The 17,199-nt window shown below is 39.3% G+C and overlaps 1 protein-coding gene across 1 annotated transcript in view; it reads left to right on the top strand.

The window, feature by feature from the left end:
* Positions 1 to 17,199, top strand: part of LOC309444819 (neural-cadherin-like) — a gene marked incomplete at both ends in the record, with an annotated part of 57,103 nt that overhangs the window by 37,730 nt on the left and 2,174 nt on the right. The window contains 13 exons of the mRNA XM_082062952.1: positions 524 to 708; positions 921 to 1,150; positions 4,189 to 4,466; positions 5,368 to 5,582; positions 6,604 to 6,731; positions 7,313 to 7,440; positions 9,624 to 9,747; positions 10,309 to 10,489; positions 11,370 to 11,536; positions 12,284 to 12,548; positions 14,337 to 14,517; positions 15,467 to 15,711; positions 16,993 to 17,147. Coding sequence (XP_081919078.1) covers positions 524 to 708; positions 921 to 1,150; positions 4,189 to 4,466; positions 5,368 to 5,582; positions 6,604 to 6,731; positions 7,313 to 7,440; positions 9,624 to 9,747; positions 10,309 to 10,489; positions 11,370 to 11,536; positions 12,284 to 12,548; positions 14,337 to 14,517; positions 15,467 to 15,711; positions 16,993 to 17,147 — 2,482 coding nt within the window. The remainder of the gene's footprint in view (positions 1 to 523; positions 709 to 920; positions 1,151 to 4,188; positions 4,467 to 5,367; positions 5,583 to 6,603; positions 6,732 to 7,312; positions 7,441 to 9,623; positions 9,748 to 10,308; positions 10,490 to 11,369; positions 11,537 to 12,283; positions 12,549 to 14,336; positions 14,518 to 15,466; positions 15,712 to 16,992; positions 17,148 to 17,199) is intronic.

Below are 17,199 nucleotides of genomic sequence, written 5' to 3'. Positions count from 1 at the left end.
ATTAGACTGACTTTCTGCCCATCAGCTGCGCCTGGGCCTGTTTCCATATTAAGAGGTTACTGTTCCATAACAGTGGTCATGGAATATTTCCATCATTACTGATTACTGTCCCTTTGAGGTGGCAAATGAAGGTGGTATCAGAGATCTCATACAGACCTTATCCTGTCCAGATGAATAAATGAGAATCTGGAACAACTTCGTATGGTTTTGTCACTTTCTATTACTTATAGACCTGCTGCTGCTGAATATGTTGAACCCCATGGTTAACTATACACACTGCTTTTATTCTGGATTGGGAAAGTCTGGGGATTTGGGAGTGGCAGAAACATATTTTTATAAGCTCTGCAGATTGTACTTTCTGAATTAAGGTATTTCTCGTGCTTCTCTGAGGTTGTTTGCTAATTCCCATAAGTTTTGATCCTATAACCTTCATAGTAACATTTAAGGCCTTCTGAATTATGTTAATGAATAAAGTTCTGAATTTTGATTTATTAAGGTTTCCGAAATGAAGGTTTATGTCTAGGTCTTTCAGATTAAATCAGAGGACGGGTTCTTTGATGATGGTGGATAACACTCCTCAAGGCATATACAACTTAAAAGTTAGAGTTTCTGATGGAGTTTGTCCTGATGTTATATCTACAGTACAAATCCATGTCAAAGAGCTGGAAGATGAAGCCATACAAAACTCAGCCACTGTGCGTCTATCAGGTGAGTTTTATTTGCTGGTGAGAATTTAGATCAGCTGCATCTGTAACTGAGTGATTATGTGATGTAGGTTTTATTATATCAGTACTGATTTACTTATCAGTGTAGGACACTTTCTGGTATATTTCCATATTGTTAAATAAGAAATCACTTGAGAAGTTAACCTGTGGTCTCCTAGTATTTCATGTTTATGTGTTTTTGAATCTCAAACTCAGATGTCACAGCAGAGAAATTCATAAGGAGAGATGAACACGGCAGAACAAGGCATGACAAGTTCAAGGAATTACTAGCCAAAATTTTACCTGCTAAGCTTAGTGATGTTATTGTCTTCAGCGTGATGAACATTGATGGTGAACAGACAGATGTAAGATTTGCAGTCCACGATGGCTCAGCTTATTACAGACCTGAGAAACTGCACGCTGAGATGGCAGTGTTTAAAACCGAGGTAGGTTCTCTAGGTTTATTATGCATCCATGTAATTCACCCAGATACTGAGGTTGCAAGGTATGTATCCCAGACCTCAGTGGAAGAATATGCTAGATCAACAGATAGGGCTTTTTTTGCTTCACTAAGGGCAAAAACAATTGTCAAGCAAGAGCTTAATACAAGCTTTCTCCCTTCTCCTTATGCTCATACATACAGTCATTATATGATTGTACTAACTCCTGGTTCAATAAATATAACCACTTTTTAGTTGCAGAGAGACGATCCTCCATTCCCATCATGGTACAGTTGCCTGTGATTTCTCCAGTCAGTGTTTCATGGTGTGATGTATCAGAGTTTTGAATATGAAATCAGAATAATCCCGAGAAGCCAAAGTGGTACTGTACTACAGAGAATGTCTTGAAAATGACAGCTTTTTGGGCATTGCCGATGCTGCTGGAAGTAGCCAAATCATCCGCTTGTGGTTAGACACTTACAGCAGAGGCTTAATGTCACCCAGATGGAAATTCTACTGTTCAAAGAGGTGACAGTCCATTGAAAAAAATCCTGCTGGAAGGAATATGCAGGTTACAATAACAGTTCCAACAGATAAATGAGATAGAGACAACCAATTTTTTAATTGTATTTAACTCACCAAAGGGCAACTTTAAATACAAAGTGACACACACTCCCAACTTTTTTTGCAGTTACAAGGGGAGAATAGTTTTTGAATGTAAGATGTTTTCTTCCCCTTTCTAATGTTCCCTAACTGTCCTACTCTCTGCTGAATAGACACTAAAGCTGCTGCCTTGCACAAAGGCAAGATGCCACTGCTTGACTTTTAACTTGCCTTGGACATGGCAGTGCTTCCTGATGTGGGGCATATAGGAGTTTAATACATGATACATCTTATGGAGGATTTTTCCTGAAGAGAAAACAGCACTGCCCGTTTTTATGAATATGGTAGGGTCTGCCTGATTCTGGGAACCAGAAAGGAATATCCTAACTTCTATCTTCTGTGATTCTATGAACTTCACCACCTGCCTAAATCTGCTGTGTTTTAAATAGTTGTGTGGATTATGAGACTCTTCAGAGTGACCAAGTAGGAAACACCAGAGACAGACAGTATTCATAAAGCATAACTACTGCTTCTTTTGCATATTTATTGAATTACTGCAACAATAATATAGAAAATTGCATAGATTTCAAATATTCTGTGCCATAATGTATGGCGGGTGAATTCATCAAAGTGGTAACACAGGGATTGCTTTACATAGTTTAATGAAAAAATATGTTTGTATTAATTATGTATCACCTTTCAATATTTAATAAATAGCTCTACTGAGTAATCACCAATAATTTACAGAAAACCAATCATAGCTGGAGAATTTCTCCAGTAGTTTTTGTACGTGTTGCTTCACTGTGAATATAGAAAATAAGTAATTAGCACTGGAATTATTCATTGAATTGCTAAATAAATAATATGTTTGCGTTACCTCCTTGGGATATAGCTTTACAACAACTATTTTTATTTAGCAGAAAAATAATCCATCCTAATACTGTAAGGGACCCAAGGTTGTTTATATACGCTATGTTTTTCTATAACAGTATTACATAGCGGTCTAAATGTGCCTTATAGACTCTCCATTAATGGTGATAGATGTGAGCAGCAGACACAAAACTGCACTGACAGAATGCATCATGTCATTACAGAGTATGTTTTCTGCCTCTGGGGATGTATTTTTCAATACATGTTATAATATTTGAGGATATACTGACAATTGATTATAAAGGTCAAAGTTCTTACAAGTGGTGAATTGAGACGACTGCACAAGTGAAATAAAAAATGCACTTTGATATTTATGTATTCATTTTGGTCTTTTCAAAGCTTATTTTAAAAATATTTGTCAATATTTTATCATTAAAAACCCCCACATGTATAAATAGAGTCTAATTCTGATCTCATGTTGCTAGTTTTACATTTGTATACCTCAGTGTATACCACTGTGAGAGTAATGTCTCTTGTACTTAGGTTTGGGCACTAAATACACATCATTTTAGGGTATTGGAATCACCAAAACCAAACCAAATTCTGAAGCTTTATAGGCACTTGTGCAAAGTCCCCAAACAAGTAGAAGGAAGAAGTCTGTTGTGCTGGGACCAGACTTAGTGATAACTCAGTCCAATGCGTAGGCTACTGGCTGAAGTACAAAAGGTCTGAAATAATAACCCTGTCCTCAGGCTTACTGTGAGCAGCTTGCTGCCCTTTGTGCTTTCTGCTAGTTCTTCTTTGGTCTGTTTGGGTTAGAAGTTGCTAACTGCAGAAAAACTATTACTATGTTACGAGACCTATATATAGAGTGAGGCTCTTTACTTGGGTATTTGGGCTTTCAGGTGTAACCCCAATTAACACGAACAATGAACTAGCAAAGATTAATGTAGACTACAATACAGTATCCAGTATGCTGAGTTGACTGCAGTTTGTTTCAGGCAGTTTGACATTAAATGTAAGTTCATAGGGCACGAATCAGTAGGCTGAGTCCTAATCGCTACAGAGTGGTCTTGTCAGGTCACTGTCTGTGGATGTTACTGACTGCAGCTCAGCCCTGCATTTTTGTGTGTGACAGAATGTAAGAAATCACACTGGGTATAACCCACAAGGAAGAATTTTTATCCCGGCTTGAGCTAAAACCTGCCTGTTGCTATCAGGGTGCAGAGAAGGGTGATGCAGAGGACGCAGCTCCTCTGTGGAGTGGATCTGCTCTCAGAGCTTTGGCCCTTGGAAATGTTTTTAGGCCAGTTCAGATTTAGGATGTTCACAGTCAATTGTGTCAATGGTTAAGGTTTTAGGACATACTGCTCCTTTAAATTTTCCAAATTTTTTCCAGTATTTGTTAAATCATTTTACTTGCCTGTATAGTCAGGGATGTAAGTAATTAATACTCAAGAAACTAAGACTTCCATTAAATCTATGAGGGCTTCAGCTTTTCAGAAATTAAGGAGTAAGTAAAAGCATTCATTAGGAAGAGCCTGGTGATGTGTGAAACTCTTTTCCCTTAGATCCAGTCGGCTTTACAACTGAACATCTCACAGATCAATGTGGATGAATGTAGGAGTGCAAACTGTAGTGAGGGCAATGGTTGTACAAACTACCTCACGGTCAGCGACACCCCAACAGTGACGGACACTGGAAGCGTGTCGGTTGTCTCAGTAACAACCACCATCAGTGCACACTGCACCTGTTCAGCTCGGGACCGAGTTCATCAGCCTTGTTCCTCCTACCCTCGGAGCCCTTGTCTCAATGGTGGGATGTGTATTGACACTTTGAATGGTTACAGGTGAGGAAAATTCTATTGCAGGTTATCTTTTTTTCTCTTCTATTTATAAATTGTTGAGTAGAGCTTACAAGATAGAGGTCTTAAAAGAAATCATAAATGTACTTCTAACTGAAGGAGAAACAAAAAACCCACAAGTGCACTGGTGTGTTAACCTAATGACAACAGGGTCTTCAGTAACAGCCCGATAATGGTGCTGCAGTCCTGAAAGTAGGGGAAATAATGTGTGAGTAGGAAAGAAAACTCCAGGGGAAAACCAGTGATATAATTAACATGTGTCATCTTTTTAAGATCATCTAAATCAATACGAAGGAATGGGAAGTGTGCTCTGTTTTGTTGTTGTTTTGGTTTGGTTTGTTTTTTACTGTTTTTTTGTGTGTGTGTGTTTTTTTTTCCCAGAAAGTAAATAAAAAAGTTGAATAGCAGTGGTAGCAGCAGGGATGTAGTGGGAATGAAATGGAGTTTAAACAATGGGTAATAAAGAGTTTAGAAAACATTAGATAGCAAACGTGCTTCATTATAGCACAACCTGGCATGCACCAGTATTCCTTTAGTGAAATTATACTGGTTTATTCTATATAGGAATTACGCCCCTAAGTTTTCTCTAATAAATTGACGAATTGATATTTAGTGTTCTATGTTACTTATTTAATGAAATAATTAATCTCTCTCAAAAATACTTTTTTGTTTGTTTGTTTTTTGGCTGAAGATAGTATAGTGGATAAATATGCTTTGTACTCTTTCAGTATTTTAATAAATGTCAAGCACCCCTGAGACTGCTAAAATCTTTATTGTTCCACTGTTATTTTTCTATTGTGATTTAAGTGCTACATTTGTTGCATATAAAACCAAAAAGTTGAAAGTTGGGGGATTTTGGCTATTTTTTGTGTTTGTGCTCTTTCAGATGTCTCTGTCCTGCTTCCTTTCATGGACCAGAGTGCCAGCAGACGAAGCACAGTTTCCATGGCAATGGTTACGCATGGTTTCGGCCCATCAGGCCTTGCTTTGAAAGCTCACTCTCTCTAGAGTTTATTACTGTGGTTCCAGATGCACTTTTACTATATAGTGGTCCTTTATCAAATCCAGAACCTGGGAGTACAGAAAACTTCATTGCAATAGGTACTTCTGCAAAATTTTGAGAAAAAATTAACCATCTTTTGGGAATGGGTTGCCTGGGAACAGTGTAGTAGTTCGAGTATTAATTCTGTCTTCCCTTCTTATGAGGTAATTTATTTTCTGATTTGAAAATTTTTTGAAGCATTTCCTAATAGGTTGGTCTGGTTTTGCTGTCTATCGTAGCCTGCACCTATGGCTTTAGGTCCATCACAGAGTTGTAGAAATCAAGGAGAAAGCAAAATAAATTGATATCTATATAACTAATCTCCTTAGGTAAATTGTAATACCATAAAGCAATGCAGTTACTTTGAAGATAGGTATTACAATGCTGTCTTAGTTCCGTGTCATTCTTATCTAGTTTGGTGAAGAATCCACTAAAACTGCTTTTGGTCTTGGGGCATTTTTGCACTTTTTTTTTTAACACAGACAATGATTTGATGGATTAACCCAGGCCCAGCACAACACTGCAGGAAAATTTATACACAAGTATACACATTTATACAATTTATATACATTGCTTTCTGTGGGCACATATTTAAAAGTTTACTATTGCTTTTTTTTGTGTGTGTGTGTGAATTGATACACAAGATGCATACAATGCTTGGTATTTTATATTTTCATAATTAATTGAAAGGTAATGTTACTGAATATTGTTAAACCATTAACCTCTTCTTTTTGCTTTGTTTTGCAGTTACTTGTAAATTTGAGTAGAAGATGGGAGGGAGCAAAACCTACATGTGTTAATTGTTTTAGAGCATTATGTAATTGCATATTGTTTATCAGGAATTAGCTCCAGTGTTTTGACAAAGAAGTGGCACTATCTAAAGTATAAAAAGAAATACTATATTGGATGAGTGTTTCAGCGTAATAGAAGTCATAGAATAGAATTCCAGTTATTTCTGTAGTGAGCCCCACTTCATGTGCATAGCAATAACCATCAAATCAGGACAGTCACTAACTGCTAAAATATCCAAAATAGAAAGATCCTCATAGCTGAATTTAATTTATTTTCCTGTTGTATTAGAACTCTTTGGTGGTATTCCTGTGCTCAAGATGAGCCATGGCTCAGGTTTTGTGATGCTGCAGTTGCCAGGTCACCTGAATGTAGCAGACAAAAAATGGCATCAACTAGAAGTCAGAATCAATGGTCAGGTCAGTGTTTCATTGTTTTTCCACATCAGATATGTATGTTTCCAATAGCATTTGCCTGTGTAGAAACAGGAGAGCAGAAAAAAAGAGACCAGTTAATTATATGTATTATTCTAAATGTGCTTGTCCATTTGATTTTCAATTCCCAATCTACATATGTTGTAATCCATATTCTGGAATAGAGAAGTCTTTTTTTCCTGCTTTTTAGGCTCTGCAGCACACGTGGAATGTGGAGAAATGCTTAGTTGTAATTTGCATGTTCAGCGCACACATTTGGTCACTGAAATCAATAACCTGTGCACAAAACCCAGATAATTATTTATTTGCAAATGCAGTTACAGTTTTTGTGAAAGTGGTTAAACTACTCAGAAGCATGAATTAAATGCAGAGTTAAGTGTCTTCTTTTGTTAAATGGTTCCATTTTGGCTTTAGTCTTTATTGCAAGATGTGAAAAAGAACAGGAAAAAAGCCCAACACTTTTTGCTTGGTGGTATCCAAAAAAAGAAAAAGATGAAAATTTATTATAACTTGTTTATTGAATTTTACAGGAATGTTTAATTCAATAATCCTGTTCTTTGATGTAGGATGTTCGGTTCACTTTGGATCGTTGCAGCGCAGCTGTTGTTTCAGAGATGGAAGGTGTAGGCAAATGGCTGTCTACTGAAGATCGTACAAATTGTGAAGTCTTTGCGTCTGTTCCACAAAGACCAAGGTACGTTTCTGGAGATTCACTGAAAGACAGTTTATGCTGAGGCCTTTGAACATTTTACCTCTGAAACTGAAGCAAAGTTATTAACAACTAGGAGCATAAGACCAATTTATTTTCTCTAGGCCTTCTGGGCCAGATCTGGATGTTAAAGTGCTAAACAAATGTTAAGGCAGCGATCTTCCTCTGGGTAGTGTTGCAATGCAAAATGACAACCCAGGAACACTGTGTGCTAGTACTGGAGCTTTTGTGGGCACTGTGTACCATCCCTTACCCACAGGATTTCTCCCACTTTATTTATCAAGTCACTGTAAGCCTGCTCTTGAAAACCACACAGGCCACTTGACTTTTTAATGGCAATAACTCTGGATCTTCAACCAGTCTCTGCTTGGTGTAAGGCTGAGTGTTCCTACTGACAAGGTTTCATGAACGTACTAAGGCAGAGTAACACGTCAGGGTCTCCAGTTGATCCAAGGTTACTGCCTTGATAGCACAGTCAGAGGAATTGCTTGTGTATCGGTACCTCGGCTGTTCACTTCACAGCCAGATGTTACCTGTATAAACAGCTGATCAAAGTGGGCTGGTGCTGGTGTGCCTGGCTGTGGGCTGCAGCGTTTCATAATGAGACATACAATCCATCTGGGTTTGATTTCTGGCAAAGTAATACAGCCAAGATGTGATAATGATTCTGGTGGTTTAAATTGCTTGTACTGTTGGGTCAGCCCTTAGCCTCAGTTAAAACTGAAAAAGCTGGAAAATCATATTCAAAAATCAATTATTGGATTCAAAGCAGAAGGATGTGTTTGGCTGCATTCTGCAAAGGTTTGGATTCAGTATCTTCAGTCCTTTGGACTGATGCTTATTGCCTTGCTGATGACACTGTGCTGGCAGAAATGACTAATATGTTGGAGGGCATGGCTTGGAATTAAAAATTATCTTGGGAAACTGAATATAGGACCTGGAAATACACTGTATTTTTCCTGTATGACAAAGACCCAAGTACTGCATGTAGGCAGAAAGGACCAGCCTCACCCATCTCGAGAGGGGAACGGCTGCAGGACGAGGAAGGCAGTCAGCAAGCGAGTCAGCAATGCCACGTTAACTTGCAAACGGCGAACACTGCACAGTAATACCTCCAACATATGTAGATTTCCAAGACATGGAAAGTAATTCTTTGAGTCTGGTTAGGACTGTTGGGCCCCAGCTGGAGTCCTGGGTGCAGTTTGTGCACCGCAGCATGGGACAGATGTGTAACAACTGGGTACAGTCCAGAGCAGAGCAGTGGCTGTAATCAGCTTGCCTTGAGAATAAGGCTTATTGAGAATGAGGGAATTGAGGTCACTTAACTGAAAGGAAAACTGAGGAGGGATGTGATAAGTCTCAGTGTCTATAGAAGAATACTGCAAAGAGGATTTGGACAATCTTTTCTATACAGGGCCTTAAGTTACAGTGAGAAATATTCAGGTTATATTTTAGGGAAACCTTTGTATTAATAAAGATACTTGAGCTGTGGAATAAATGGTCCCAGTAAGTGTGCTGATTAGCATTGGGACTAAGCCCTGTCAGCAGATGCACGGAGCCCTCCTGGTCATGAAAGGAGCACACAAAAAAGGGAAAAATGTAAGAAGAAATGAAAAAAAAGATTGAATTGATAACTCAGGAAAAAGAAAACTCTCTGAGGACTAAAATATGTGGAATTCTTTGGCTCAGAGAGATGATTGGGAGACATTGCGGAGTGTGAACATGTGTACTGTACCTTTTAGACCACATGGACCCAACTTTTAAGCTTTTGGCCTCTATCATACACAAAACAGTCTTTGTTGTTGTATTCCTACAGTATAGGATGAATGCGTGCATGCAGAAACACTTGAAGGAGAATATGGTATCTAGAACATCACAGCTGTTCCTGACTTGAGCACACACATACATGAATTGCAAGTGTCCCTCAGTTAAACTCCCAATAGACTCTGCTGTCATGTTTAAAAAATAAATTGCCCTTTATTTTAAAGGATCTGCTTCTCCTCACTGACTGTATTTTAGAGAAAGAAGTAGATAAAATAGTTGCATTCTTTGTTATTTTATAAAGCTTCTATTTGGAAATGCAGTGAAGATATTTATGTGCCTTATTATATAATGTCTATGTTTGAAGGTAAATTCACATATATTCTATTATTAATTTATTTTTAAAGGTATTTGAATGTGAACTATGTTCTACAGCTGGGTGGTGTAAAGGAGTCGTTACCATATTCCTACCCACAATTGCTACACAAACATTTTTCTGGTTGTTTGCGCAACTTGATCTTGGATACTCAGGTAGGAGAAGCGTAGCCTTTTGCTTTAGCAAAGGAGTAAACTTCTTTATTAAATTTTTGGGAGATTTGTATTATACCTGAAACTTTTGCTTCCATTAATCTATTCAATGCCCATGTGCATCAGTGTAAAATACAAGAAAATTTTGGACTTTTCTGTCATAATTAGAATAACTACCTTGACAAATTAGTTCTCAATTACAAACAGATATCTTTGTGAGCCAGAACTGTGCCTTTGTTTATCTCCTGCTCCATGCGGCTGTCTTCCAAGCTTCTTTGAGCATTCAGGGAACTTGTGAATGGCAAATGTTTAATGGTATCATATATTTATGCCAAATGTCTGCTTTGTTAGGAAATATTTTTTGCTTTCACAGCCAGTTGAGTTTATTCAAAGGCAAAATATTGTCTTGATACAGTAAGTTGAAATCTGAACGTCAAAAAGCAAACCTAGCATCTTAAGCAATGCAGATGAAGAACAGACTGTTATGTGGTATAGCTGTTTCCGCTTAAGGACAAAGAGTGTTTCTTAAATAATATTTTGATGTCATACAATTTTCTCCTCAAGGTTTATGACCTGCAGTCTCCTGCCGAGTCCCTGAACAGCTTCCCTGGCTGCTCGCTTACGGATGGGAGCTGTGAGACCCTGGCGATTTCTTCCTGCGGTGTTCATGGGAGGTGTCTTGCAGACTGGGGCTCTTTCACGTGTCATTGTTTGCCAGGTTACTACGGCTATCGATGTGATAAAGGTGAAGTCTGGTTTTCTGTTACATTACTGATAGGCTGTTAAGTTTTACAATACGGAAAACTTAAAATGTTTGCAGGTAATGACTGCTGAGGTGGTTTCTGATGTTTACATTGTGTAAAGCCATATTTCAGTGTAGTTGCCTGTGATTTTTAACAATTTATTTTCTAATTCCCTTTGAGAAATTACTTTCTCAGTATCAGATAATTTCTTTAGTCTTGAGGGTGTTTGTGCACTAATTGTATAACGTAGGCTGCATTTCAAAGAAATTTTGAACAAAATTATTTGTTCTTATCACATTTTTTTTTGGATTTGCATCTGTTTATACTTCCAGAAATATCTAATAACCTAAAGCTTAAATGTGAGTGTGCCAGTACCACTTTCTGTGCAGAATTAGAACTACACCGCAGGAGTTGGCAATTACTCCTCTTGGTGTCTGCAAGAGACTCTCTTGGTGTAAGGATCTGTGCTTTTGGTATAGAAGGATCTTTTCTTTAGCCCTCATGGAGCCAAAGTTTGCAGCAAGAAGACAACTCTAAAATAGCAGGTTGTGGTACTTAGTACTTTGTCTGCAGTCTCTTGTCTTGGCTGAGCTTCTGCTTTCCTGCTGCCATCCCATGCGAGTGTTGTAAGGAGGAGTATTAGCAGGATGAAGACAGGAGGGAGATCACCTCTTTACAGAGGAAGATGAAGTGGGAGAGTGACTGCGGAAGTTGTGACCATAGATAAAGGGACATGTCCCAAAAGACAAGTTGGTTCATGGATCCATGCTGTGCATTACGACTTTTTATTTTACTTTCAACTCTTATTATGAAAATATTGGAAACAATAATCCTTCCCTCTCCCTACAAAATGGTTGAAAGGTCTTTATCCTGTCTTTTTAGTTGCCAAAGAATATACATTTGGGCCAGGGAGTCACATTCGCTACCAGCTTCCCGTCAGTGTGCCGGCCCGTAGGACGCTGTTTGAAGCCATGATTAGGACACGGCAGCCTGACAGTGTCATCACAAGCATGTTGTCTCAAAAGAAGGATGAACACATCACCCTACAGGTGAGCCAGGCATCCCAGGCAGCCATAGCATAGTTAAATCAATGCCAGTGAATAGTAACCCCAGAGAAACATTAGCTTAAGAGTTGGAAATTGAACTGAAAACCTTATGCTAAGCACAAAATCTTTGTAATTCATTCTATGGGCACTTACAGATCTGATCCTTCACTTAAGATATTGACCACACAAGCATGGTATCCCATTGGATTTCAGATGAATTTTTTGCCAGTTACAGTGAAGTATAGTTTGCTGTTGAGGATGGATGAGCAGTGTGTCTGCCCTGGTGTCCTGTTCAGCTGTGGTCACAAGTGGCTGATTCTTTATCATTCAGTGCCCATAGCAGTTCTAATGATGTCACTCTCAACGTGACAACCTGTTCATTTTACACGTACCACCGCATGAGTCACCTCTTCAGCTAAGTTGGTTTGAGCTGTCAGTGTAGAAGTGATACACCAGATTCTTAACCATTTGAAGAACCCCATAAATTTGTCCAAGAGAGCAGCAGGGTAAAATTACTCTGAGTTACATACTACTGTGACTATACTGCTACTAGTATGTAGGTTGTCTAGTCCAGTAGCACCTGAAGTATCTTTATATTACACTGTATGTGCAGTGGAAACATACCGTAAATTTAAACAAATGCTTAAGATGACATACAAGCCTTAGTTCAAGTAATGTGACTGTTATAGGTCAACACAAAATGTCAGGTGATGACTTTTCTTTCTCACCACTTTGTTAATTGTCCGCAAGGTTGTTCAGGGATTCTTAGTGGTCTCATATAATCTGGGTGATGGAGACTATTCTGTACGCCTTCCCTCCTACCACATCGATAATGGTGAATGGCATCATATCACACTGGAGAGAAATGAAAATGAATTTACTCTTCGCCTTTATGAAGGAGGTGGGAAGAGAGAAATCCTGAAAGCAGCAGGCGTGTACAAAGAGATTGTGATTGACCCCAGCAGCTTGGTCCTTGGAAACACCTACCCATTCAATCCAAACAAGAGTTTTCAAGGTGAGGAATTACCGATCTCACTGTTCAGAATGTGGATGTGTAAAATGAAAGTTTATTGGTACTGTGTGAGCATACTGCGAGAAGCTTATTTGTATATGTAGGGCCCAAAGTAAACAGATTTCTTGCATGATGCTTTACAAAAGGGACAAATAAACTGTTCTGACTAGGAAAAAGATACAACAGGGAATTACATGCAAATGCTGTTAGCTATTGGACTTAGAACAAAGATGGTAACCTCTTCACACAACTGTACGTAGAGGATTTGTAACTGGAGATCCACAGGCTTCTCCCAGGTGGACCGTGGATGGCTCAGTGCATTAGACACACAGAACTGGTTCATTGCCTGGGTCTGTCCTGTCCATTCAGCAGCTGTCCCTGCGCTGAAAGGAATATTTCCCTTTCATGCACACTGCATAGCGCACAACAAGCTCTGGTTTATTACCTTTGTATATTTTACAGTCACTCAGTTGAAGCATTAACTAAAATTCGAAATGGTTTATTGAATTATAGCTAACTATTTAAATTTTTAGCAACTGAGTGGAAAAAGGCATCGTGTCTGTTAATAAAACAAACAAACAAAACAACAACAACAACAAAAAAAACAACCCAAACCCACAAAAAAATCAACCAACCAACCAAAAACCCACCAGTTTTCAACCTGAAAGTTCAATAGTTACATGAAGGAGAAATATAATGAAACATAAGGTTAAGATATTCATAACAGGTTTTTACTTTGCCCTCAGTTGGCAGCTCAGCCTAAAATCATAGTATGAGTATCCACGGTTACGCAGCACGTCTTTTATGTCGACAAGGAAGACACACACCATTACTTGGCCAAATGCGCCTGGTACCTGTCCATCACTTCTCTCTCCTGTGCCTTTCACATCTTTAACCAGATTCTAGTAAATCCATTTGAATCAGGGTGGTAATGTTTTCACCAGATAAGGGTATTTCAGTGAGTAACACAAACACGCAAGGAGAGAACGTATAAAATGTGTATGCATTAAATGGAGTGATAACTTACCACTTAAGTGTATCATAAATTATTTAGAAAAAGATTGTTTTCTATTGTTTCACTAGAAGTATTCCAGTAACTAAAGCTTATGCTGAGAAGTAGGGACCATACTTTGAATTTTTATTTATGGGAGCAATAGTATTTTTTTAAAAGTAAATAGATATTAAAAGTCAAAATGTTGCAGGAAGATTGTTTTAATTAGGACAATTAATGGTGCTGTTAAGCAGCTGAAACTTTAAGGGCTTTGATGTTGTAAAATGTACTTAATTCTAAAATGTTCTTAAAAGTATGTGCTTTTAAGCTGAGGCACCTCGTGCATACAAAATTAATGCCACACATCTTCAGTACAAGATTTATATTAGTGGCCCAAGGCTGTTTCACCATTATTTGTGGTTTGCTCTTCTATACAGTTAAGCTGTAAACTACAACTACAAATTGACCAAACCCAATTTTTACTGGTACACATTGAAGAATATAACACAGTTTCCACATATAACAGATTTTCCACAACATTTGGACTTTTCTGTTGAAAACACAGTGAAGGATTACACGTTCCACTGCCTTGAACACAAGCAGAGAGGGGCCTGCAGCAGCACTTGGTTCTTGTGGAAAACGCTGGAAATATTCACGAAAACTTTAATGAATTCAGCCAAAAACCAGAGGACAATGCTATGAAAGTCCTAGATATAAACTTTGGCAGCCAAATCTTACAGCTGCTTCAAATCATTCTTGCTGGATGGCTTTTAAAACAATCTCTTTGTGCCTTGCCTCAGGATGTATGAAGGATGTCAGATTTAATAACTACAGGATCCCTCTGGATACGCATGGGAAGGAGCTGGTGTCAGTATTAAGTGCCCAAAGCATCACAGAAGGCTGCTCTTCAGAGGCTTGCAGGAGTAACCCCTGTACCCAGGAATTCATTTGTGTTGATTTGTGGATGACGCATGAATGCAGGTAATTGGGGCAAATACACACACAAACCACTCCGGATTCAGGTGGGAAAGGGCGGATGCTGAAGCAATGTGCGATTTGAAGGCTGCCACTGGCAATCTTAACAGATCAGTTGATCCGCAGCGAAGCACTAAGTCAGATGCCTGCGTGGGCATCAGGTTACTCAGAGAACACTCTTCTAGGTACTGCCCTTAGCTGATGTAAGTCCGTTATCTCCATTGATTCTGTAACAATGTCGACTGCCTGTCTTAACTGAAAACACTTAAAGAACAGCAGCAAATCCAGAATGTTTGTCAACCCTGAAAATGAGGAAAAGAGGGTATGTTAGCTGGAGTGGAACCCTAGCATGGCTGGCTGTCCTGTGGAGCTGTTGCTGTGCACTGTATATGTGTGTTCTGTTAGTCCTGGCTTCTTAAACTGTCTTAAGCTGTGACCTCTGTTCCCTGACAGGCCACCTGAGTTGCGTTAGAAGCATGAAGCTCAGAGATTTTGTGTGTGGCTGGGGCTGAGGTTAGGACAACACTGATTCAAGTTAGTTGTGCTGTGAAAACACACTTCAAGTGTTCCTGACTGCCGTGGTCCGCACAAACAGGGTTTCCTAGAGATGTATTTATTTCTGGAAATCCACTGTGATGGAAACACAAAGAACACAGTGTAGCTTGTCTTGCCTAGACAGAACTGCAAACCCTAATCTGGCTATTTTTCCAAGGGTAATCTCGCAGAAGCCTGAAAGCCCCAGATGTTAAGGGTTTGAAGTTGTGGAGCTCATTGCTGTGTGACTGCTTTAGAAAAGACTACAGGCCTGTAATTATTCCAAGTAACTTACTTATAGTAGCTACTTCAGAAACTCTACATAGAGCATCATCAGAGACTGGTTTAAAATCTTAAATACTGTCGTTCACGCGTACTGTTCTCCAAGTTGAATGGTTTCATTTTGCCTTTGTCTTTTCAGTTGCCCTCCAGGACACATGATGACGGAAAACGCCACTGGCAGACACTGTGTCTACACTGCGTGTGCGAAACGGCCCTGTAACTATGGGACCTGCATCTCGCAGTCACCAACCAAGTTCCGATGTCACTGCCCTGATGGCTACACTGGACGTAACTGTGAAGTCACGCTGGCCGTCTTTCACAAGGACACAGGCCTGAGTTTTAGTTCCATGTTTGCCATCTGCATTTGCTTTTTGGCGCTGTTAGGTAGTTATGGCAACTACATCTTGTATTACCTTTGGTGAACTCATTTGTCTGTCTTGTCCTGAGTAGTCGTCATCTCATCCTCCTGCTGAAAAACTAACTTTCCTAATGGAGACTTCTCTGCCTTCATTTCCTTGCCATGGTCTCAGCTCCATCAGGAACTTATTTTTCATCCCTGTGTGCATATATTGTTAAGTGAATCAACATTTGTGAGCGATGGGAAGTCTTTGCAGTTTTATTTTCTGCACATTTTCACTTCATTGCTAAGGAACTGTTCAGATGCATAACTGGAAGCAAATTCAATGGAACGGCAAGTGGAAACTGCTACCAGATCAGCATGGTTTAAACTGCTACCAGATCAGCATGGTTTAAACTACTACTGAGCGTGAAAGAGGTTTTTCAGTCTAGGAGAAATATTCTGTCGGATAGGAAAACACGTTGTCAGACAGGAGCAGTCTCTTGTGTCTGATCAGTTGCGTTACAGCTCCTAACTGCTGCTTTTGGCTTCCTTGGGCATTTTCAGGCTTAGGCACTGGGTGTTAATCAGAAGAGGAAAGACAAAGGAGGATCTCACTAGTGAGGAAAGATCACATCTTTGAGTCCTCCTTGTTTATACAAATTTCCTGGAAGTTTGCTTGACTAAGGACATAGGATTTTCTCATGGCTTTTACAGGGTTAATCAAGTTTCACTTAGAAGTCCTAGTGAGAGTACGAAATGTTCAGTATCTGATGCTGAAGCTTTTACAACTGTGTGTAAAATGCACCTAAACATTTAAGAAAAATGTTTAAATTCATGGATGCTAAGGAAAAATGTGCCTGATTTTTTTCTAGTAAAACGTATAAGTCATTTCCTCTTTTGTCTTGTGTCTTCTTGTGCTTCATTTCTGTGTATCTGTTACTGTCAACAAGTTGTTTTTTAAGTGCTACCCCTTTGTATACATTTCCTCTTTAATTCGATACAGTAAATAGGTCTCTGAACACTGCATGGGTCATTCAGTTCTTCAGTTATGCTTATAACAGCTTCAAAGTTGTACTTTCAAGGGTATTCTAAAATGCTCATTAAAGGCCTTTTCCTCTGTCTTTGTTCACTTGTAACTGCATTGAAAAGTGCAAAAATTAAACGTTAGCTGAGAAACACAAAACCGCAGCCTTGCTGGCACCGAGTGCGAACCAGCGCTGCGCTCCTGCCGTGCAAGGGCTGCGGTCTGAACCTCCTGCAGCGCTCCTGCACACACGTTGTATTGCTTTCTGAACGTTCTGTTTTGCTCCTGTGTCTTCGCACAGCTCTGTTCAGTGCTGTATTCTGGTGGGCTCGCTGGAACACTCGCAAAGGGCTGAACGGAGGAGTTTACCATGGATCTGCGAATCCTGAGGATATGGAGGACTTCAGAGAAAATATCCTCAACTACAATGAAGAAGGAGGTGGGGAACAAGACCAAGTAAGGATGACTGTGTTACATTACAATTAAGAGGTGGCTCACAGTGCTAATG

This window comes from Streptopelia decaocto (genome assembly GCF_964273445.1).
Source record: "Streptopelia decaocto genome assembly, chromosome: 11".
NCBI classification, from domain to species: Eukaryota; Metazoa; Chordata; class Aves; order Columbiformes; family Columbidae; genus Streptopelia; species Streptopelia decaocto.
Note: the sequence above shows the minus strand (reverse complement) of the source record. Positions and strands in the feature narration are given on the sequence as shown.